The 25,931-nt window shown below is 35.5% G+C and overlaps 1 protein-coding gene across 2 annotated transcripts in view; it reads left to right on the plus strand.

Moving 5' to 3' along the window:
* The window catches only part of HEATR5B (HEAT repeat containing 5B), an 87,150-nt gene that overhangs the window by 28,395 nt on the left and 32,824 nt on the right, over positions 1-25,931 (plus strand). For both annotated transcript variants that reach the window (XM_060026819.1, XM_060026820.1), the window contains 9 exons: positions 427-602; positions 3,106-3,211; positions 4,949-5,139; positions 8,012-8,171; positions 11,711-11,900; positions 14,458-14,627; positions 20,634-20,778; positions 23,473-23,712; positions 24,626-24,877. In XM_060026819.1, coding sequence (XP_059882802.1) covers positions 427-602; positions 3,106-3,211; positions 4,949-5,139; positions 8,012-8,171; positions 11,711-11,900; positions 14,458-14,627; positions 20,634-20,778; positions 23,473-23,712; positions 24,626-24,877 — 1,630 coding nt within the window. The remainder of the gene's footprint in view (positions 1-426; positions 603-3,105; positions 3,212-4,948; positions 5,140-8,011; positions 8,172-11,710; positions 11,901-14,457; positions 14,628-20,633; positions 20,779-23,472; positions 23,713-24,625; positions 24,878-25,931) is intronic.

Below are 25,931 nucleotides of genomic sequence, written 5' to 3' on the forward strand. Positions count from 1 at the left end.
GGCTCAGCGGCCATGGCTCACGGGCCCAGCCGCTCCGCGGCATGCGGGATCCTCCCGGACCAGGGCACGAACCCGTGTCCCCTGCATCGGCAGGCGGACTCTCAACCACTGCGCCACCAGGGAAGCCCCTAAAGGCCGCTTTTAAAAAATTTTTTGCGGGTTTAAGTTATTCCTGACATGATTTTGCTTACACATTACTGCAAAAATGTTTTAGAATGAAAACAACTTTTAAAAAAATTGCATGAACTGTTGTGACTTTTTTTAATGGCCAAATTATATCTCTCTATTTAAAATTTTTCAGATTTAATCATTCTGTTCTTTCATTGTTACTTTTTCTCTCGCCTCCCCTGTTTTGTCACGCCCAGTACTTGGTAAGTGAATTTCCCAAAGTGGATCTTGAATGATTTTTATGTCCTTCTTTTGCAGCTCCAGCCAAACAGTGCATCTGGAAGTGGGGCTCTGGAGCATGATCCATCCTCCATTTATTTACGAATACCTGCGGGAGAAGCTGTGCCTGGGCCTCTTCCCCTTGGAGTTTCAGTCATTGATGCTTCTGTGGCTCTTTTTGGTGTAGTGTTTCCTCATGTTTCTTTTAAACACCGGTTAGTATAAAGTCAATAAGGTGATTTTAGTTAAATATAAATTATTTTCAAGCAGTACATTTTCCCAACCAAGCTAACTCTTCAATAAGAAGAGTTTGAACAATAGTCTCCTAAATGTAATAACATAAGTGGCACATAATAAATTGCATGCAAACTCCACATAATTTGAAACTGTTTTTAAAATTTGACCCCATGTACTAGCATATGATATCCACTTGTATTGTGAACTCGGTCTTAAACAACAAAATTTTCATTATAGTAGTTTGTTTGCCAGTTTATAAGTAGGTTTGCCTGTATCTTTAATTAGGGACACCAGTTTTCCAAGTCTTGTTACTGAGGAATTAAATGAATGAGAAGTCTACTCCCTAATATGACATTTGTCAGATGGTTAAAGTCTGGAACTTGGAACACTGAAGTAACTGATTCTTTTTTTAATAGGAACATTTTAATTTGCTATACTTTGTGTCCACAGACACCATACTTAACTTAGTAAGCATTTTATATACTTACAGTGATTTTCCCAGAAGAAGGAGTAAAAATGAATTAATGCAAGACCTTCACAGATCAGGTTTTACAAACTATGCCTTAAAAACATTGTTGTAGTTGTATAGAAAAGATAGCATATCTTTACATATGTAGGTTAGTTGATTAATTGGTTTTTAGTTTGAGGGGAAATTTTTAAATATGAAATTTTACTTTATCCGGATATCTTTAAGAACATTTGGTTGCCACATAAATGTTAAAGATCATTAAAGGTGAAAGGATCTTATAAGGCATCTACTTTAATGTCCTTGTTTTAAATCTAAAGATATCTAGGTCTAAGAGTTCGTGGTTTGTCAGAAATTATACAGCTAGTTATGAGACCTGTAACTAGAATTCAGGATTATCTTCTTTAAAAAAAAAAAAATTTATTTATCTATTTATGGCTGCATTGGGTCTTCATTGCTGTGTGTGGGCTCTCTAGTTGACGTGAACGGGGGCCACTCTTCGTTGTGGTACGCAGGCTTCTTGTTGCGGTGGCTTCTCTTGTTGCGGAGCATGGGCTCTAGGCACACGGGCTTCAGTAGTTGTGGCTCACGGGCTCTAGAGTGCAGGCTCAGTAGTTGTGGCGCACGGACTTAGTTGCTCCGTGGCATGTGGGATCTTCCCGGACCACGGCTCAAACCTGTGTCTCCTGCATTGGCAGGTAGATTCTTAACCACTGTGCCACCAGGGAAGTCCTCTTAACTTTATTAAATCACTTTTGTGGAACCAGATGAAGTAAAAATACATAAGTTCTATTAAAATATGTAACATAAATATCCAGGGATGTAGGAATCAGTGAATAAATTATGGAAAGTTGATAGGCTGGAATACATTTTACAGAGACAATGTTTTGATATCAGAAAATGCTCATTATATAGTGTTAAATGAAGAAGGTAAAAGGCAAGAAGTGATCCCAGTTTGATATTTTAAAATACGTGAAAATGTTCAATGGTTATTTCTAGGTAGGAACTTTTTGTTAATATTTTTCAAATTAAAAGAAATAAATATAGTAAGGAAAAAAATTTGTTTAAGTCATGTATTTGAGGTCAGTTATAGGCACATGATGTTTGATGGCCATGTTGGAGACCATGTGTGTCTTTTCAGGCGTGTGCTTGAAAGCAGTGTGGACAGTGCCCTGCTTCTTCAGCATAGATGTGGATCTGTGTCAGACAGGTGTACAAGTGTCAGCTTTAGCCCCAAGTACCTCTAACTGGAGTTCCTGCTGGAGGCTAGATGTTTTCTTCCTATGTGATTTTTGAAGAATGCTTTGACCTGAGACCCATGGCCTTTTATAATTGAGCATAAATCCTTCCAGTAAAATTTCCCTAGATTCCTTTGCCCCACCTCTATTCTTTTTAGAAGAATCTGATATGACCTCATTCTCTTTAATCAGAAGAGTCTCAAATGGCTGTGATTTGGGGAAGAGGGATAACTGTCTCATTTTAAAAATTTGAAACAAGAAAACCAATTCACCTCTGATTTTTCACATTTAACAAAATTGACCAAAGCTAAATCTTTTTTAAAAAAATCTCCCAATTAGCTTCTAAAGATAGGACACGAGGTACTATTTTCTTCTATGTGTGAGAGTATTTTTTAAAGAGAAAAAAATTATGCCACATTTTAAGATTTCCAACTTAAAAATCTTCCACAGAGATGCACAATTAATGATTGTTATTCAAGAAACCTTGAGCACCTACTTTATGCCAGGCGCTTTGTTGCACACTAAAGACCACTGAAATTATGACATTATTTTGCTGATTGAAACTTAATATTAGTCCCTTGTGTTGTGCCAGTTAGTAGTTCATGTCCGTATATTAATTCAGAAGTAGGAGATCCAGTTTAGACCAAGGAATGAAGTGAAAAGAGATAGCATGGGGCATTATTTGTTAAACAATCAGCTTATACCCTTCTTCTTATCTCTGTTTTTTGGGCCAGGTTTGAATAAAAAGTATTGCTAATGTGATCTTTATTGTTACAGATTACAGATGTTGGATCACTTTGCCGAATGTGTTAAACAAGCCAAAGGTGTTCGCCAGCAGGCTGTGCAGCTTAATATTTTTACAGCTGTTCTTAGTGCACTAAAGGTATTTACTTTTAAAACATAGCAAATATTCTGAACTAAGATTTTATTTTATTTTTTATTTCTATTTTTTTTGTGGTACACGGGCCTCTCACTGTTGTGGCCTCTCCCATTGCGGAGCACAGGCTCTGGACTCGCAGGCTCAGCGGCCATGGCTCACGGGCCCAGCCGCTCCACGGCATGTGGGATCTTCCCGGACCGGGGCACGAACCCGTGTCCCCTGCATCGGTGGGTGGACTCTCAACCACTGCGCCACCAGGGAAGCCCCTGAACTAAGATTTTAATTAATACCTTTAATATAGTAATTCAGACATAACTAGACTATTATGTTTATATGTATAGCTCTGGATAACCATGCTTTTATATTATTTCATTTAAATTACTAGAAACTTTATATTAGGCTCATTGTATTTAAATAAGTATTTTATATTTTAGTAATATTAAAATTCATATTTTGATTTGATACCTCAAATTTTACAAGTGCTGGTATATTCAGAATTTTCAAACATGTCTGACTAATGAAATTTGGTATTCTATTGAAGGCTAACTAGATAAAGCTTAAGTTTGATTTGTGGTTTAGATCATAAAGCAGGAGAGGCTATGTTTGTTATGTAGTTAAAAGAGTGCTGCATTTAGAGATTGTGTTCTGGTTTAGCTACTCAATAGGTTTCTGTCTTGTATAGTTCCTTTAGCCTTTTTTAAACCTCATATTCTACATGTATGAAGTGAAATAACAAATATTTTGCTTATCTCTCAGAGTTCATGTACTGTACTATGGAGCTTATAGCCTCTCATGATGTATTTGAAAAGTCATGTTATTCAGCACTAAGCTTATTATAAGATATCACTGCTTTAAAAGGGCAACAAGTACAAGTGTTTAAATGGGCATGAATTAAATCACATTTTGTAAACTTCAGGGAAAAGGGATGTAGGCATTGGTTATACAAATAAAGGCTTGTACCATTTATATAATCATTAGTATATGCCCTTTTCAGAGACCATCAGCTACCAACATCTGAGTTTTTTAAGAAAGGAGTGGGGTGGTCATAGTTTCCCTCAGTGGTTGGAAGGTTGGTTAACAGCTGTAATATTGCTGTACAGTATGTATTTCTTCATATATGTGCTCACTAATGCCTCTGCTGTAGTTAACATTTTCCCTAGCTACCATGACTTATATTTTTGGTCTCAAGTAAGTAATTTAAGTTCCAGGACAGTAAGTGTAACTAGAAGAGTGATATTAACATTTAGTATGATGAACATTCATACTGATTCAGTTCAACATTCAGTTACTGATTATTCTTACCTCATTTTGTCTTTAGGTATGTATTGGATATACTCTTTATGACATAATTATCGTCTCTGGCATTTTTATATAAATGTATCAAAGTTTCATGTTCATGAGGCCTTTTCCTTCCTTAAAGTTATAATGATAAATTTCAGTCAGTTAAATAACAGTTGATTTAATAATACAGTGTCCTTTATGTATAAAAACAACTTTTAAGTATTTGTCTTTGGATAGAGACACTCCCAGGTATTGTTGGTTTTAGGGCTGATTCAACTACAGCTATGTAATATATCATGTTGTGAAATCCTGTTTAGGAAAGTGATTACTGTCAGTCTAACATGTATTAATTCTAGGCATAGTATATGCATGGGAAAGTTGGCTGAAGAAAATAATGTGTGAAGATATATGTATATTTACAAAGATTGCAGTCCTTTTTTTTTTTTTTAATAACCATAGGGCCTGGCTGAAAACAAAAGTACTTTAGGACCTGAGGAAGTTCGTAAATCTGCTCTGACACTAGTTATGGGGGCCCTTGACAACCCAAACCCCATCTTACGATGTGCAGCAGGGGAAGCTCTTGGAAGAATGGCTCAGGTGGTTGGAGAAGCAACTTTCATTGCTAGAATGGCCCAATATAGCTTTGACAAGTAAGTGGGTCTCTTTATCAACAAGTAATTTTCTCTCATACACAAAGATGTCTTTTAAGTTATCAGTAATTATTAACTGGACTGTATATTTTCCACATGGTAGATACTTTCAGTGTGGTGCAGGTTTCTGTTTCAGCTCTTGAATGTTACATAACAGAATCAAGAGGATTGTTAGTGACGATGTCTCTCAGTTATATGTAGTCCTTTTCTCTTATCTCTGCCCTCCCACACCCCCCGCCATTATTCTTTCTGTTAATTTTCACTTTTTGGGATAAGCCATTCTTTTTCTAACTACTACCAAGTTTATCATTTCTTAAATTATCCCTGAAACAGGGGATACATTTAGCATTAGCTTTTAAGAATTTCTTGGCAATATTAATTTAAAAGAGTGATCTCAGAGATCCAAATAAGTATGATTAAGATGATAAATGCAGTTATTAGTGACTGTTGATTGTTAATCAAGTACTTGAAGTAGAGCAGTTGAAAATCAAGAGTGGTCAAGAATTAACACTTGAGTTATGTAAATTACTCATTCTTTTTTTTTTTTTTTTTTTTTTTGGCGGTACGCGGGCCTCTCACTGTTGTGGCCTCTCCTGTTGCGGAGCACAGGCTCCAGACGCGCAGGCCCAGCGACCATGGCTCACGGGCCCAGCCGCTCCGCGGCATGTGGGATCCCCCCGGACCGCACGAACCCGCGTCCCCTGCATCGGCAGGCGGACTCTCAACCACTGCGCCACCAGGGAAGCCCAAATTAATCATTCTTAAGTATTGTATATTTTGAGGATTAATTATACCAAACTATATCATAATTATTAACAAGAGAGAGGTTGGGAGAAGCAGTGGTTGTGAAGTAGTGGTTCGGAAGAAGTATTTTCTGAACTCTTGCGTATCTGAGGATGGCTGTCCTTGTCTTCACACACAGTGGCAGTTTGGCTGGTTTAGGATGATGCCCCAGTGTATTGTTTGACTCACTAAGGATAATGTGAGCAGGCAGAATGTAGCTAAACCATTCCCAGGCACTTAGTCTTCTGCAGGATGACTTTGCTTATTTTCTAGCAATAGATTAACTTTACCTTTTCCAAGTGTCTCTCATTAATCCTGAAATCAACTTTTGTTAAAGAATTTTTAAAAGTTAGAACCAGTCTTAGCTACCTGTTTCATGGTTTGTGCTCTGTTAATAGTAGGTAAAATAAGAGTGTATTTCTTTGGAAAACTCTTGACTGGTTAATTTTTCTTTAGTTACAAGTGGTTTTAATTTATAAGTGCTTTAATACCTATAGGAGTATTTATACTTATTCTGGTAAAACACAAGGACATTTCATTCATATTCATACCTGTCTGGTTAATGGTTTGCAAGTGTTCTCAGTGCTTAATTTCATTAGCTTTTCTAAATAATTTATTATGATCTGAAATTAATTAGTACACAGATTTTGTTATCTGTTTTTTCACATTTTAAGTTATCTGAAATTGGGATTTGTCCTAAAATCTCTAAGAAATGTCATAATTATTTGTCAGCATTTTTTTCTTTTATACTGTTATATAAAATAATGGTACATTAAGAAAAATCTGTGGTATCTTAGATTTGACAAAATCTGGTTCTATTTTGAAAAAGCTTCAATATCCTGCAACTTCATTATATCAGACTTTTTTATCAACATTATCTCTTGCTGATATAGTATCCAACTATGAAAAGCCAAATCACCTATACATACAGATCTGTCAGCTGTTTTTGCATGTTAAAATCGTATGCCATCTTAGCATTAAGACTGGAATCATTCCTATAAACCGTTCTCAGTTAATAGGGAGTAACTCAATTGCTTAAGACCCAGTTCAGAAAAAAATAAAAACCATTACTGGTTAAATTAGTTTCCATTCAAATTGAAAATCACTCTGAGACCCCTGGGAAAGTATATATATGATATATTTTTGTATCTTAGATTACTTACTTTATTGAATAGATGACTGTCACTGAGAAAATTGGCTCAGCTTTTTTTTAGCTCACTGAAATGAACTCTGAAAAGTAACAATCTTTCTAATCTGTATAAGGCTTTTTAGAATTCACAGGTTGCATTCATTCTTCTTTCATTCCTCAAAACAACTGCTATATAGGAGTAATGATAATGTTCATTTTACAGATGGAGAAACTGAGGCATAGAGAGAGAGAGATCACTTATCCAAGGATATAGTATATTAGAAATACTGCTAAGGATGGACTTAGTTCACTTCCTTCATTACTACATTTCTTAATGTCTGTTCCATCGTGACAGCACTTAGAATTTTTCTTTCTTTGCCATAGGCAAACTGACCAGCCAGAGTCTTGGTGATGGTTTTTCATATCTTGGCTTTATTTCATTTTTATGAGCTTGTGACAGAAGTTTGATCATGGATGGCTTATTGAGAGTTATAATACAGTTTTGAAAATGCATCCAAAGTTGCTTTCTAGCCTCCTTTGTTATTTTAGGAGTTTTGTTCTTAGTGGTATTTTAATGTTTTCTAATAGTAACTGACTATGTTGGTGTGTGATTATGAGTCATAGTCTTTTTGTCTTATTTGTCTTTTATTTAAAACACCAATGGTAAAAAATACATTTCAAATGGCTCTTGTCTTTTCAAGGAATAATTAATCTTAAAAGCTGTGAAGTTGTAGGTCCTCTTTCATATTTCTCTAAAGGTAGGCTTTCTTCAGTGAAATGTATGACTTTAACCAGTTTAAAGTAAATCTCTAACTCTTGTTAGTGAGTAGAGAAAGAAGTAATAAAGATTGTAATCTTTTCTGATTTCCAGAATAAATCCCTTTTATTGTGTGATTCATAAGCTTGTTATTGCCATAGGGAAATAGAAAAAACAATCCCTGAAGCATAACTCTTTTCCAGATTGAAATCAGCTCGAGATGTTGTATCCAGAACTGGCCATTCTTTGGCTCTGGGCTGTTTGCATCGTTATGTTGGTGGTATCGGCTCAGGACAACATCTGAAGACCAGCGTCAGCATTTTATTGGCTCTAGCACAGGATGGGACATCCTCTGAAGTCCAGGTATAATATGGATTTGTTTATTATGAAATTTTTTGGATAAATTAATTAATTAATTAATTGATTTTGGCTGTGTTGGGTCTTCATTGCTGCACGCGGGCTTTCTCTAGTTGTGGAGAGCAGGGGCTACTCTTCGTTGCGGTGTGTGGGCTTCTCATTGAGGTGGCTTCTCTTGTTGCAGAGCATGGGCTCTGGGTGCGCAGGCTTCAGTAGTTGCGGTGTGCAGGCTTCAGTAGTTGTGGCGCACGGGCTTAGTTGCTCCGCGGCATGTGGATCTTCCCGGACCAGGGCTCAAACCCATGTCCCCTACATTGGCAGGCGGATTCTTAACCACTGCACCACCAAGGAAGCCCTATTATGAAATTTTAAAATATTATTTTGAGGAAAATTATTTGTAAAAATAGTATTGATTCTGATGAGCTGTTAGGAAAAATGTCTTAGGGTCTTTCTCTGTCATTTTGCTTTATGAGTGTATAAAAGGAATTTGTATCTGAACCTAATCCTAAAGTCTTTCTTATTCTGGGAGTTTAACCCATTCACAACATTCCTTGAAACATGATTTCTTTTTATTATTTATCATCCTTTGTACATGTTTCCTCTTCTTTGTATTTCCTTACATTTGTTGGATGATCAAATTTCTTTTAATAGCAGTCTTCTCTCTCTTCTCTAATACCCTAACCCAGGTACAGTGTTGGCTGAATCTTCAGGTGTACTCCTTGAATTTCTTTTTTCTCTCTTCTTGAATATTTTATACAAAAATAGGTTTAACTACAATAAGAGGCAAGAACTTCACATGTGTGAAAATATCCTTGATTTGCCATTTCCCAGTGATGCATCTAAAAATATCGAGTATATGAAACCAATAACATTCAACTCGCCAGCTTCATATTGGGACTCAGAAGCTGGAATAGACAAGTTTGATTGCCATTACTGCCTGTCATTAGTTTGTTAATAAATGGGTTCCTTCACCATAAGAAAAGAATGCAAAATCCACCAGAGACTTCTTCGTCTACAGTCTTAGTTTGCCTTTGACTTCTTGGTAAAGGTTTCCAGCTGTGTAAAGCACAAAAGACCCAAAAGGACTAAAATCAAAAATGAAGTAATGTTGCTCCTAAAGAGGTGCTATGCTGTTTTTTGTGTTTTTTTCTTAATGCTGTTTCCATAGTAATCTGGAAGAAAAGAACACAACTGTGAAATTATTTTACCTAAGAAGTTGCTGCTTTCTTCTTTTCTGTCAACGAGTACGTGCTAGTTTTCTTTCCTTTGTCTTCACCTTTTTCTCAGCCCTCTCTTGCTTTAATTTCTTAAAACTACACTCCTGTAAGTGACTGCTTCACATGATTCTTTTTCTATGACATGACATCTTACTGTAACGTGGACCACTTATATTTCCTCAGAGCTTCTGTTTCAGCTCACATCTGCAGAAGAATAGTATGGTAGCATTCTTCAGTTTTTTCTAAAGTCTCTTCTGTTATAAGAATCCTAACTCAAAATTTATACTTTCCAGTCAAATTATTGTATACATGTATTTAGTTGTAACTACTAGAGATTTAGTCTTCAATAATGTTTTCTTTTTTGTATCCTCAACTCCTGTCTTCAGATCTTTGTTCTTATTTTATTTTTACTTGATAGGAAAACTTCCTTTAGCAATAATAATCTTAGAAAGGGTCGTTGACTGGTGTGCTTTTTGATTCCTTGCATATCTAAAAAAAAAAGGCTTTATTCTGTCTTCAAATTTGAATGATATTTGGGTTGGGTATACTGTTCCTGGCACACAGTCCTTTTTTTCATTATTCATAAATGTTTCACTATTTTTTGTGTTGCGTGTAAGAGGCTAATAGCAGCTTAATTTTTTGAGTTAAATTTCCATAGATATTAACATCTCAGTTTTTCATCAGCTATCTATAAAAACTTTCAAATATGTTCTTTAAGAAGTAAAAGATAACATATAAGCCAATAATCAAAACAACTGATGTGCAACTACTCTATTTAAAGTTTCTCTGCAGTGTGGCTTTGAATATTCAGATATAAAACTTTAATGATGAATTCATTTTCTTCTTTTACACAATGGATATATTTCACATGCCCAAAAGACATTGGTTTATGTAATAAATTTCTGAATTAATGATGCTTATGGACATCATAACTATCTTTTTCCCCATCTTTTTATTGCTAAGAAACTTACCTGAAATATGTCTGTATGTTTGTAACCTTATATTTTGGTTTCACAGTGTGTAAGAATTTTTCTCTCTATCCTTGCAGCTTAGAAATTTCATAAGTTCTATATAAGTTTATCTTTTCTTTTTCTCTTTCTGGTACTTATTTATATATTGAGTCTCTTGTCTTTATCCTCATTATTTTAATTTTTTTGTATTTTCACTGTGGGTTACAGGATAATCTTCCATTTGAACTTCAAGATAATGATTTTGGTATTTAACAATAATTCTTTTTTTTTCCAGTTTTCTACTGAACAATTTAATATAAATACTGGGTGTGTGTTTGTTTTTTAAAAACACTTCTAGAATCTCCTTTGTGCTTTAATTATTTGTCTTAAAAATCCTTATGATAGTTTTATTAAAATACTTTCTTTTGTTTCTTCCATTAATTTTTCTTCTCCAGGATGTGTATTCTGGTTTTCCTCCCTCAAGCTGTTATATCCCTATTACTTTTGTCAGTAGGTGTGGTTTCTACACATAATTGTCCAACTCAGGTTGCTAAATTCCCTAGGATTGGAGTAGATTGATAGGTAATAGAAATTAAGGTATGGATTTTTTTTCTGCCATGGTGGTAAGTTGGGTAGCTTCTCTGTTGAGACCTCTCTGTCCTCAGCCCAGTAGTGCAGCTCTCCTTTGGGGCTGCCAACAGCAAAAATAAAAGGTTCGTTCTTTAACAGGTGGATGTGGGCAGCTTAAAGGACTTTGCGTTTTCTTAAGCCTGTGCTGATTACAGTACATTGCTCTGGGTTAGTTTTGCAAATACTATTAGCCACTAAGATTATTTGTGCTTAGTAAACAAAAATTTGGGCCTGAAATGGTTTGATGCACTTGAGGAACTGTTTTGTGAATGTCATTGCTCGAGAAATAGATCTGAGTGCAGAACATTGTTTTATTTCAGATTGTTTTATTTCAGACTAGTTTCTTAGTAAAACTCCAACAATACAGGCAATAAAGATACATTTGATGTCCACAGCAACCACTAAATCAAACACTTATTATATCAGTCATTGTTTTTTGGAAGTATGAAATACATGTACATTATAACAGAAAAATGAGTTCATCAACAAAACTATTTTTCTGACACTCAAAGCCACACTACAGAGAAACTGTAAACATAGCATTTGTACATCAGTGACTTTGGTTATTAGCTACTGGTAGCTTATGTGCTAGCTTTTATTTCTTAAGGAATATATTTCTAGATTATTGATTAAAAACTACGATGTTGACAAAAAAAAGTACGATGTTGGTGTTTATGAAAATTTAAGTTAAATATCAATTCAGTATACTCTATTACTTACAATAAAATAAAATCATATTTTATTCCAGACTTGGTCCCTTCATTCACTTGCTCTGATAGTGGATTCCAGTGGCCCAATGTATCGTGGATATGTGGAGCCAACATTATCTCTAGTTCTTACCTTGCTGTTGACAGTTCCACCCTCCCATACAGAAGTTCATCAGTGTTTGGGTAGATGTTTGGGTGCTATAATAACTACTGTTGGCCCTGAACTACAAGGTGAGTAAATTCATCTTAAAGTAAAGGGACTAGATAGATAATTACTGTCTTTCAACTTCCTGAATGTCACCATAACGTTGCCTAAAGAAATCTTGTAACAATAATAATAATTACTATGTATTGAATGCTTGCAATTTACTGAACACCTGGAACTCTGCTTTTTACATGTGCTATTTTATTTAATCCCTGCAACAAACCTGTGATGTGAAGGTGATTTGAAGTTATGAGCAGAGAAAACATCTAAGTGAAATGTTACCTGGAGCCCCTTGAAGTCAAAGATAAAAGTGGAGTTCCTTTGGCCTGGAGTGCCATACAATTGTCTTCATGGACTTTAGCTTCACTTTTTTTTTTAACTCTATGGATGATAATATTATCTAGTTTTTCTCTGAGGAAGTAAGCTCAGAGAAGATAAGTTACTCAGCTAAGGAGTAGCAGATTTGTGATCCTAAGGCACATATTCTTACCATGCACTTCCACTGAAATAATTCTACTAATGGTTAAATTAAACACTCAGGTAAGAAAATTACTGTGAATTTATGCAAAATATATAAGCCACTTTCAGAGCATTCCTTTTTTTCCCCTACCATTTATTAAATCTTTCAATGGATCAAGCTTTTTATTTATATTACCTCACTTAATTGTGACAGCAGTCCTGATAAAGGTATATCTCTCTGTTTTACAGATGAAATACTGAGGCTGAGAGAGGTCCAAGGTTTTATATATATATATATATATATATGTGTGTGTGTGTGTGTGTGTGTGTGTATAGCCAATGAGTAGTTGGAATCAGAGGTGAAGCTCAGATAAATTTCCTTTGCCTGTATTCTTAATCACTATGCTATATGTTGCCTCCATTCGGACAGATGTTAAAAAAAAAAAGACGGAAGTGAAAAAAGAAAAGATCTTAAGGATGAATGGTAGGAATTCAAAAAATGTGATTTAGACATTTCTCTATCTTGGACTCAGTGTCCTCTGAGAAAAGTTGATAGTTCTTTCTTTCAGTGAATATCACAAGGATGTAGAGAGTATAAATATGTGCCTTTGATTAAGTGTAGGTGTTTACCAAGTACTTTCTGATGAGGCAGTGTGTATTTCAGACTAGAATGTGACTCTTGCATGAGTCTATGATTTCCTTGTTTGGTCTCTGTTGTATATAAAATTATTTTGCATTGGTAAAAATTTTAAATCACTTATATTTGGCAATTAAGACATTTTAATCTAGACAGTATATAATACTGCAATTTATTTTTCCTACCTTTGTAAAAATTGCCATTAATTTTTTTTTTAAGAAGTAAAACTTTATTCAGAGATGAGCCATTAATCTTGTTAGGAAAATAGGATTTATCGTTATTATATAATAGATGTGGTATTATTGTTTGAACAGAGAATCAAATACAACAATGATGGGTTTAAAAGAGAATATAGTTTATCAGGGGATAAATGTAAAGCTAGCTAAATCTAAGAGAGACACATTATCATCATTCATAAGCAGTTGTGTTTTGAAATCATTTGTATGGATTTTGCAGAATTTTTGTTTTCAAAACAGTCTGAATAGTAATCAGAAATATTTATTTATCTTAAAAGTAACTCCTTTTTTTATTTTGATGAAGTATAGTTGACATGCAATATTATATTCATTTCAGGTGTACAACTGACATTTATATGTATTATGAATTGATCACCACATTACGTCTAATAACCATCTGTCATTGTGTAAAGTTATTATATTATTCACTGTATTCCCTATGCTGTACATTACATCCTTTAAAAAGTGACTTCCTGGGGAATTCCCTGGTGGTCCAGAGGTTGTTAGGACTCTTAGCTCTCATTGCTAGGGGCCCGGGTTGGATCCCTGGTCGGGGAACTAAGATCCCGCAAGCCGTGCAGCGTGGCCAAAAGAATAGAATAGAATAGAATAGAATAAAGTTTTCTTTTTTTGAGGTTGGCTTTCAAGGAAAGGAATTTCTGGGATGACTTTCTTATAACAGGGGATAGGCAGGATAGGCAAATTAACTATGGCCCATGGGCCGAATCTGCTCAGATGCCTGGTTTTTTGGTCCTTTTTTTTTTTTTTTAAACAGCCTATGAGGTAAGAATGGTTTTAACATTTTTAAATGGTTATATAGGCACTTACATAATAGAGTAGTGTGGATTTTGCCTCTTGGCTAGCACAGTAAAAAATATTTACTTTTGGCCCTTTAAAGAAAAGTTTGCTGACTCCTGTTCTGTAGGATTTTATTTGCTTGATAAAATGTAAGCTGTCAAAATGTAAGGGGAAAAAAAGTAAGGGCATTTCTTATAGTGATTATTGGTTTAACAATTGCAGTACCAAACCTAACCATAGAGCAAACATACTAGTTAATATTAATTCAACAGTTATGCTTTTTTTTTTAATTGAAGTACAGTTGATTTACAGTGTTGTATTAATTTCAGGTGTACTTTTTTGTTTGTTTGTTTAGAAAGAGGGGTTATTTAGAAGATAATTATTTTCTAGGGACATTTTTGGTGTTACTAATAAAATCATTGTACTTCATGTTCTCTTTGACTTTGCTTCCAGGGAATGGAGCAACAATATCCACAATCCGTTCTTCTTGTTTGGTGGGTTGTGCAATAACCCAGGACCATTCAGATTCTCTCGTGCAGGCAGCTGCCATATCTTGCCTTCAGCAGCTTCACATGTTTGCACCACGACATGTCAATCTGTCTAGTCTCGTTCCTAGCCTTTGTGTAAGTATGAAGCTATTTCATTCATTGATTTAATTAGGGAGCCCCAAATTTGTTTCCCAAAAGATCAGACTAGGCCAAAACAAAAAAACATGTTTCCTGGGCTATCCATTCTAGAGTTTCAGCTTAGTAGTCACTTTATGACTATTCATTTTATTCACTGATTTTCTTTTTTACCCTTTAAGAAATATTTTAATGAACTGTTCATTTCTTGGCTAAGAATGTATCATATTTTCAGTCTTTCCCACTCAGAATTCTTTTTCCTAAAGTTTGCTTGTTAACTTCTGAGGATCTGTTACTATCATCACAGTTGTTAATTGATTCACTGAACAAATATTTATTGAGAGGTTGCTATATGTCAGGAACTGTGCAAAGTACTAGGGATACATTTGTGGATGAGACAAGATGACGCCTCTGTCATAATGGAGTTTATAGTTTAAAGGGAATATGGTCAACAATGATTATTTACAAATAAGTGCTAGAAGAGGCTACAGGAGAGCATATAACAGGGGAGCCTATCATAACCCAGGCATTCAGAAAAGATTTCCCTGAAAAAATGATATGTAAGGTGTGAACTGTAGGTAGGATAAATAGGAGTTAGTTTTGGGAAAAGCGTGACGTTAGAGTAACAGCACTTATTTTTAGGCAGAGGGAAAAATATGTGAAAGGCCCTGAGATGAGAAGGAGGGGATGCATTTTAGGAACGTTTTAGTCAGTGTGGTTAAGGCTAAGAGAGAAGAGGGGGAGCTGGGTCATAGGGTCACAAGATGAAGCTGGACAATTAGCCAGGTGACACATCTTGCAGACTTTCTAGATATGTTAAAACTTTGGACTTTATTCTGCAAGTGATTGGGAACCAGTAGAAGGAGTTCCACAGGGGAGTAACATGATCAGATTTGCACTTTTTACATTTCATTCTTGCTGCATAGTGGCGAATGGACTCTACAGGGTAGGAATTATGGTGGTCTAGGGATGGAGAGGAAAATGACTTTTCCAAGTTAGTAGCAATGGGAATGGGGAAAAATAGATGGATTTGAGTGATATTTAGGAAAAAGGATTGATAGAATTTGTTGATTAATTAGGGGATGGAGGAAGGATGTGACCCAGGTTTCTGACTTGAGCAAAGTAATATAACTTCCTGAGATTGGCAACACTCGAATAGGAGAAGGTCTGAAAGAGTGGATATCATTAATTCAGTTTTAGACATTTGAATAGTTACGTGGACCTGGAGCTCGGAAAAGAGAAGTCTGGTTGGAGAGGTTCACTTGGGAGGCATGAGCATTTAAATGGTAAAGACATAGGAGTAGATGAGATCGCCAGGGAGAGAGTGCTGAATGAGGAACCCAGTATATAAAATTTAGTAAAGGAAAAAGAGTCAGCAAAAAACATGAAAGAGCAGTCAGAGAGTTACAAAGGAAAATAGAGGTTGTGGTGTTCACAGATGCCAGGTGGAGTAGCAGAGTGGTCAGCCATATCAAATATTGTCAAGAGATCAAATGAGATGACAGCTACAGTGTGTCCTTTGACTCTTGTCACATGGTGTCCTTAGCAAGAGCTCATCTGGTAGAGTGGTACAAACGGAAGCCCAAATATACCGGGTTACATATGGAATGTGAACAGGAACTTCTTTCCAGAAGTTTGACTGTAAAGGAGAGGACAGAGGATAGACAATAGGTCAAGTGGGTGATGGCGTCAAAAGAGATGCTTTTACTTCTACAGCAGTGAGAAGAGTGAGCGTGTTTATATGTTGACAAGATGGAGCCAGTAGGGTGGGAGAGTTAAAGGTGTAGGACAGAGAGGGAATAGTTACTCCTCCAAGGTTTCCAGTGGCATAGTTTTCAGGACACAAGTAGGGGGGTATCTCTTCCAGTGCAAAATGAAGAAAGGAGGAGAGGATGAGTGTAGGCATGGAGAGGATGAGTGTAGACACAGGTGGGTTTTGGATTTGGTGACTGGAAGTTGAGGGAGTTATTATATAATGACTGGTACTTTCTTAATCAAGTAATAGGGAAGATCAAGTTCTGTGAATGAGGGAGCAAAGAGGAGGATCAGAAGTTTGAGGAGAATGGGATGTGGGAGATTGAAGTAACTGCAGAAATAAAAGATTCTGTGATAGTTCCGAGGGTTCAGTAGAGGTTAGTGACCCTCTTCAGCTCCGTCGTGTGATTTATGATGGTACCAGTGCATCTAGTTGTGAGATTTTTCTCCAACAGCTGTAAACATCTAGTTGTGAGATTTTTCTCCAACAGCTGTAAACATCTTGAGCAGGTATGCTGATACATTCATAGTTGGACTTTGGCCAAGCAGATTCACTTAAATGACAGCAGGATGGGGGAGGGAAGGATATTAACAAGACAGTGCTGAAATGATGGGTTATAGAATCTCATTTGGGTGAGGGAGGAAGGTAAAGACAAGAGGAGCAAGAAGGGCACCATAGAGGTAACTGTGGGAGAATATTGTTGAGGAAAGGGAAGAGAAGGTTATCCAGGAGGAGGTGAAGGAACTGAAAGGCCAAGATCTTAGCCATTAGATCTGGTGTGGTATATTTAGCTTTACTCAACAAGATTTGCTCCTTTTCACCGTAGACCAGAGGGAACTGAATCAGTCCCAGACCGTCAAGGTGTGCTGCAGGGTGGAAACCAGATGCACATGAAATGTTTACAGAGAATATCCACAAAGAAAATAGTCAACTAATAGTATACACTAGATTGCATTCTGCAACAAGATATGTACCATCCTGCCAAAAGCCATGGCCTAATGCCAAGTTCTGAGGGCACAGATGGCATCTCTTGAGCAAGGTGGACTTGTTACATGATACAGCTCTAATAGGCAACTGATAAATGTGATGAAGATGCAGACACACACTCCTCAAATTGTCTGCTTCCTCTCTCCATTTTTTTCCTCCTTAAATGTAATTATTCTGTGAAAGTTGACCTTATGAGATGGAACACATTTAAGAGGATCTGGTCAAGTAATAACATGAATTTCTTTATCTCAGTGGAGGTTATCAGTAAGCCGTAGGGAACACAATGAGTTTCCTATGTGTTAATGCAGATAATGTTTCCAAAATGATTTCCGTAGCACATCAAGGGTTTTATTACAAGGCATGTTGGAGTACTTTCCTGAACCTCTTCCAAAAAACTGGTGGGAAGGAGATGGCATGGCAGATAAAGATGAGACAGAGGGGCCACTCAAGTGGCTAACTTGTTTGCACATTGCCAAATGCCCTTCGAGCTGTATTCATTACCAAATCTTTGACATTCTCTAAAAATCAGTCCACACATGGATTCATCCAAATTAGTGAAATCAGTGATGATTTTTATCAATTTCATGTTCGTCTCTACTCAGTCATTGCCACCAGAAATGTCTGTATCATGTGATACCACGTGTAATACCTAACACAAATGAAATATGATTTTTTTCAGCAAATGTATTAAGAGGTAAGTTTCACCATAGTAATCTTGATTAAATGATCTAAAAGTATTAAAATGTATCTAATGATAGAACTGTTCAAAATGTGTTTTTGAAAGAACAACCACCACTCTGAATTAGTGTTATTTCCCTCCTGGCAAGTGGGTGCTTTTTATACCATGTGACCAGTCATTCTCCTGTGCACATTTATTCCACACATGGCATTTACGTCATCTGGGAAAATTATAGGAGATGTCAGTGAGAGGAAGACTTGAGCTGAATGCCCATGTCGTCAGTGACAGAGCAGGGATATCCAGTTGACCATAATATAAGTATATGGCAGGCACAGAAGGGATAGGATAGCAAGGTAACAAAGTTTAAATAACAGAGCTTTTTATAGGAAGGTAGAGGTCTTAATGTAGGAGCAAGCAGCACACAAATTCCTAAGGTTTGTGGAATGTAAGAAAAAAACCCAGCTTCTTCGGAAAACAATGAGGCATAATCTACAAAAAGTTGAAAGTGTGCATACAGTATAACCCAGCAACTCCACTCTAAATACCTGACAGAAATGCATGCACATGGGTGCAAAAAACACGTACAGGAATGTTCATTGCTTGGTTATTCATACTAGCCAAAACCCAGAAACAACCTAAGTGTCCACCAATCAGCAGAGTGGATAAATAGTGATATAATTCTTCAATAAAATATTACACAACAATAAAAATGAATGAACTGTTACATGGAATCACATGGATGAATTTCACAGACATACTGCTAAAAAGAAACCAGACACAGAAGAGAACAGACTTCATGGTTCCATTTATATAAAATTCAAGAGCAAAGCTAAACCAAGCTATACTGATGGATGTCACAGTAGATTGTGATTATATCTAAGCAGCTAGGAAGTCTGCACGAAGTCATATATTTTTATCAAATTTAATATGGTTTATTCCTGACATTTTGTGGATTTTACCAGGAAGTGTCAAGGGAAAGTTTTCAAACAAATACAACTTTGTTGTTACCTGGTTTACTGTGGCTGCAAGACACCATTAATGATAATTTGCATCTCTAATATCAGAGATGTTAAAATGGGGTGGGAGAGTACACCTCAGAATCATTGAAATTGAGTTTTTGAAAACACTTTGTAAACCTTAAAATGTTTTATTTCTTTCACTTTGATTCTGCTAGTCAGCATTTCTTGAATGTATTTTCTTAGCTATAATTCTATTTAGTTGTAATTAAATTTATGTAATTAAATTTATGGTGTTCTGCTTCATATATATTTAATGCTTTGGTCTTACCACAGTTGTGTAAGATAGAGGTAAGGTGGACATTGTCCCCATTGTACAGATAAAAAGGCAGAAACTCTGAGATACTTGTTCTTCCCATCTCATATGATCATGCTTAACTTTTCTAATTATAAGATATTTGCCAGTTCCAAAACGTCTTTATTTTCAGGAAGAGACGTGAAAAAAATATATTCTGTTGAAAAAAATCTGATCTGTCAGGTTTTCTCTCCTCAGTTATATTTTCTTTTTTTAATACTTGGCATAATTTCATAGGCTGTGAGTTTTACACAAAAATAAGTTACAAATGCTATATTAAGAGGATAAAATATATTATCTAGCATTGTGAAGGAGTTATGTATTCTACATCACTTATTTATTATTTTATTTCCCCCCCCATCATTTCTGGATGAGATTCTTTCTAAAATATGTTACCTACTTCCTTGCTTAAAAAGCAGCATATGGAACATAATATTTTCTCAATGAGTCAGATTTATAGTAATAGTGATAATAGCTAACATTTATTGAGCAATTACCATGTGTCATCCACTGTTCTAAGTAAAATACTTATTTTAACTTATTTTATTTTCACTATATTCCTGTGAAGAATTACTATCCCCATTTCACATATGGGCAAACAAGGCACAGAGAGGTTAAGTAACTTATCTAACTTGTCTAATCACACAGGAGTAAGTGCAGAGCCAAGATTCAAATCCAGTCTGGCACCTGGAGCCTGAGCTCTTAATTATTATGCAGTACTGCCTCTTATACTTTACTTCATGTATTAGAGTGTACTATATTGATTCTTTCACGAACTTGTGAGATTAAAAAAAATGCTATACCGAAAGGATCCATTTTGCAGTTCTTTTCAGATATTTATGTTTGCTTGATTTTGGTTTTTTATTTTACTATACACCCCGCTTTGCTTTCAATTCTTACTGTGTGTTCTGCCCCCTAACTGTTCATTCACTACAGTTAATCTCTGTGCACTTAAAAAATTTCGTTGACAGAATTTAGTACGACCATGTGTAAAATAAGATGTGCAAAAGATCTTTCTGGATCTTAATCTAAGTATATTTTGTGATCTTTAGTGCCCAAGTCTTGGGGCCGTTATTTTATAGGCTACTAAATATTCTTTATACATTTTATTGGTATTACTATTTATTGAAAAGGCCATTATTTGGCTATATCTTAAACAACTGAGGTGGTTAAATGAAGAGCCTCTTCACAAGTAAGGTGTTCATATATATTCATTAGGCAAGTGAGATTACAGCTTTTTTTAAGAAAAGTCTAAAACTGTTGTGGTTTACAGGTTCACTTATGTAGTTCCCATTTGTTACTTCGACGAGCAGCTGTGGCATGTCTCCGGCAGCTTGCCCAAAGAGAAGCAGCTGAAGTATGCGAATATGCCATGAGCCTAGCAAAAAATGCAGGGGACAAAGAGAGCAGTGGTGCTAGTAAGTTATATTATTGGTCAATATTCTTTTTGTTTAAGTATTTTAACATTTCAAATGAGTATTACTTATTAAATAACATTTTTGCATTGAAATATGGTCAATTTTCTTATTCTTTTAGGTAAAATAAAACTGTTATCATTTTTAAAATTCCCATGTAGTTTTCTTGGTAACTTTACATTTTTACCTTTTTTAAAATTTCATAGCTGAAAAAAATTTTTTGTAGCATTTAGTATCAGGACACTTCCGCCATCCCTTGAGAATGTTTTAGCTGTATAAGGGATGACTAAGGATATTGCCTTGTATCATTAGTAGGCTTCTGAAAAGAGAAATTATCTATTTTAGGGTTACCTGAAAGCTTCCAGTCTTTGACAGTAGTTAACCTTTTGTGATGTAACTTTTCCCTGAAGAAGGTAAGACCAAAGTAACCAGTAAAACTGTGAAATGTCAGTAGATGTTTGGGTAACGAAAGGTGGATCTTCGCTTTCTTCAGTTCTTTTTGCTTTGGGGAGAGTTTTAAGTATAGCTTGAATTTGTAGCTGGTCTTCTGTTTCTAGGGATAGGTGGTTTGGGAACTTTTTCAGAGCTTGACAGAGATTTCCCCTATTGTGAGAGAAAAGTTTTACTTACAAGAGCTTCCTAATGCATAGAAGTTGCTTGGATACTAAGAAGCAACATACCAAAATAACTTCAGTTTTAGCATAGTGTAATAAGAGCTCTATTAACAAGCATACTGTACTGTAGAATGTAAAAGAAGTTTATTATAAAAGTCTAACAGTAAACATCACTGCTTTTTGGAGAGAAAACAGCACCAAAAATAGTTACAGAATTCTCCTGAATACATGTAAAATTTCAAAACTTCTAGATGTCAGTCACCATAATCAAAATTGAAAGAGACAAACTAAGAGAGGGAAAGATAGTTTCAAAATATGCTTATTGTATTAAATGTGCGCATTTATATTTTAATATTTTTAAAGCTTTTACAAATTAGTGTGCCGGGGGCCTAAGACCACCCTCCAGGTTTGATGATTTGCTAGGACTCAGCATATAGTCACGCTTATGGCTGTGATTTATTACAGCAAAAGGATACAAGGCAAAATCGGCAAAGGGAGAGGATAAATGGAGTGAAGTCTAGAGGAAACCAGGCACAAGCTTCCAAGAGTCCACTCCCCATGGAGTCACACAGCAAGGAGTTGTGACAACACATGTGAAATGTTGTCTGCTAGCGAATCTTGCTAGATACTCAGTGCCCAAGATTTTTATTGGGGACTGGTCAAATAGGCGTGGTCTGCCTGGCACATACCAAAAGTTCAGACTCTCAGAAGGAAAGCAGATGTTCAGCATAAACTATATTGTTGGTACAGATGATTTAGGCACAGTAAGCCACTTTTATCAGGAAATGATGGGAACCTTCCTGAAACCCAGTTCCCGTAATATCAGGCCTTAATAGGGTAGTCTCGGATCTGCTATGGTAACTCTTATGCATCTGTAAAAATCATGAGAGCACACAAAAGAGGTGTTTTATCAAAGGAGAAATATCAACATATGAAGACTTTTAACCTCTAGTGATTGAATAGTTGCAAGTTAATACAATCATAAGATAGCATTTTTCTTCTATTCACGTCATGGAAGTAAAATTCTTGATACGGGAAAATATTCACTGTATACTGCTAAGTGAAAAATAGGCCTCTGTGCCTAATCTGTCCGTAATATTCCCTCCTTGGAACCTTTCCTTTCCTACTGTCTTTGAATTCCCCTCACTGTGGCTATTTTCTGCAAACCTCCCCTTATTCTGTCTTTGGAGTGACTCAATTTTAAAAAGCCACTTTTCAGCCCTCATCCCTCTTTATCACTCTCTTCAAGGTTCAGAGGGCTTTGGACTTCGGGGAGCCTAATAGTATTCATTCTTAAAGGCTGCCAGTTGTTCTACTCCTACTGTTTATAAGAATAAAAAGAGTTTCAGATAAAGCAAGAAATTTAAGTACTATTTCATAACAACTTTTGATTGGGCAGGATTTTCCCAATTTTTTTTTTTTTTTTGAGGTACGCGGGCCTCTCACTGCCGTGGCCTCTCCCGCTGCGGAGCACAGGCTCCGGACGCGCAGGCTCAGCGGCCATGGCTCACGGGCCCAGCCGCTCCGCGGCACGCGGGATCCTCCCGGACCGGGGCACGAACCCGCATCCCCTGCATCGGCAGGCGGACCCCCAACCACTGCGCCACCAGAGAAGCCCCTTTCCCAATTTTTAAATAAACTTTTAGGATATAATCTATTTATAATTTGTGTTCTAGCTTTATAGATTTGTAAAGTCTGAACTAGAAGACTAAATAAGTTTCAATTCGTTCACCCAACATATATAGCAATAATTTTTTCAGACTATTAAATCTATTTAAAAATGTCTCTTTCCCACACTTTTTGTTGTTAAAATCAAATATATATTTAATGAGCATTCCCTGGAGATTTGTTTAAAATACCACAGAATAAACAGTCTTAAAGATCAGAGTTTTTACCTTTATTGTCAGATAAAATTCTAATTCTAAAGATAGGTAAATTGGACACCATAGTTAAATTGTGTATATAGCTAGCTGTTTTTGTTGTTATTGTGAATTTACATGTAAATCATGGTCTTTAACATAATTGTTACCTGTAGTATACGATAAAATCCTTTACAAGTTCATTTGTAAAAACTGTTTTTCAGATGTCAGTCCTTTTGCAACTGGAGCTAGTTCTCGAAGTGATGTCCATTGCCGGCACCAGGGTGTTAATATAACAGAAACTGGTCTTGAGGGACTTCTTTTTGGAATGCTAGACCGGGAGACTGATAGAAAATTATGTTCTGATATTCATGATACTTTGGGACATATGCTGTCATCACTGGCTGTAGAAAAACTTTCCCATTGGCTAATGCTTTGTAAAGATGTCCTAGCAGCTTCAAGTGGTATGTATTTAATATATAAAATATATTCTTAAGATAATGAAAATTATTTAATTTTGATATATATCTATAGATATATATACCATGTATAGAAATAGATGCATATATAGATATACACCATATAATATAGATATATTTAGATACATATATTACATTACAGATACATAGAGCTTACATTTTAAAATACTAATAATTTTTAATCTGTAAATCCCTGTAAAATGTTGAAGATTAAATTATATTACAAACTAATGAACTTTGGTTATTTTTGACAAATGACTAAGTTCAAACTAATTTTCATATATAAAAATCCCAGGCTAAAAAAAAAAAAAAAAAAAAAAAATCCCAGGCTACTCTGTCATTTGACATAAGATGTAACACTAGTGAAATATATAAAATATTTTTATGTTATTCTTTCCCTGGTTTTTTAATTTCTATTTTTATTTATTTTTTAAATTAAATATATTTATTTTAAGGAGAAACTTTATATGGCTGTCATAAACAGAACAACCATCATAGCTTTCATAAAAGTAAAGTCATTGTGAAAGTGCATACAATGAAGACAAAACAATATTATTGAATTTCAAGTTGAAAATTAATGGCTGCTATCTTTTTAAATTTTTTATTTATTGTAAATTTTTATATAATTTTTAAAGATTACTTTCCATTCACAGTTATTACAAAATTATTGGCTCTATTCCCCATGTTGTATAATACGTCCTTGAGTCTGTCTTACACCAAATAGTTTGTACCTCCCACTCCCCCTCCTTGGCTTTTTATTGATTGTTAAAAGAAAAATCTTGCCAATTCTACTGTTTTCTACTGGTTTTAAATTAGATATCATCAAACAGTACTATTTCTAAAGCATCGTTTTTGCTATATGTAAGGTTGTTATAATATGCTTTTATTTTTGTTACAGATATGAGTACTGCAACTCCCTTAAGTAGTGGAAAAGATGAAGAATTTGAAAAGAAAGATGAGATGGATGATGATACCATGTTTACCACACTAGGAGAAGAAGATAAATCAAAGCCCTTTGTGGCACCTCGCTGGGCCACTCGAGTATTTGCTGCTGATTGCCTGTGTCGAATCATCAATTTGTGTGAGAATGCAGACCAGGCTCACTTTGACCTTGCTATGGCACGTTCTGCTAAACTGCGAAACCCTACAAGTAAATTAAAAATCAGTACTTCTTTTCCCCAGAATATTTTTATAGGTTTGAAATATTTTACTGCTTTGTAACATGCTTTAGACTATGCCTTTCATTTATTGTACGTTTTCTTGCCTTTTACCTTTGTTTTCTGTCCTCTCTATATACTGTCCAACTTCTGATCCCTATTGGGAAGATAAGTTGAGGAAAGCAGTCCAAAGTTATATATCTATCTATCTTAAGATATATTTATCTTAATCATTTGCCCTAAGGATAATGATGGCCCTAAGCATAATGATGGCAGTAACTTATGTTTCCTTGGTACCTTATCCTACTTTTAGCAAAAGTTTAAGGTGAATAAATAAAGTGAGTTTGGCAATCCCCAGCCTTGGAGAATGTCAGAATTCATGAATGCCATGGAAGATTTCAAACTCTCAGATTTCAGAACTGCTATTAGGTATTTTTGAAAAGGTGAAAAGTGTTTATTACTGAAACCTTTTACTTTTTGATCATTTGTAAGTTTTTATACCGTATATCCCCTGGATCAGATATTATAGGGAATTTACAAAGAGATCATCAGGCCAGTATCTTCACTTACAAATGAAGAAACCTAGAGAATCTGAGAGAGGTAGTAGAGTAACAGACTGTCTTATCTTACGCTTTGTTGTCTCTTCGTCATCGTGTCATTTTTTAAAATATCCGAAGACACATCGTATATGTTATCTGTATTGAAGTCTATATGTTAAAAATGCCTTTCAGTTTACTTTGTTGTGTATAAGAAGCAGTAAAACTCACAAATGGACTAAAAACAAAAAGTAAAACAGTATTATACTATGTATAAAATTGGAATCTGAATATAGGGTACCAGCAAAGCACAATATGTTGTGAACAGGGTGTCTTTAATCATGTCATTATTCATCAGATATTTACCGAATCTTGTTCTTTACTTCCCATTGGAGATCCAAAGAAGAAAAAAACATAGTCCTTGCTCTTGAAGAATTTCTAGTCTAGAAGAAAGAGAGACAAAGTTATCACTCAAAAATAATCATATATCCCAATAGTGGAAGGATAGAGT

The sequence above is a fragment of the Delphinus delphis genome, chromosome 12 (assembly GCF_949987515.2).
Source record: "Delphinus delphis chromosome 12, mDelDel1.2, whole genome shotgun sequence".
NCBI lineage: Eukaryota > Metazoa > Chordata > Mammalia > Artiodactyla > Delphinidae > Delphinus > Delphinus delphis.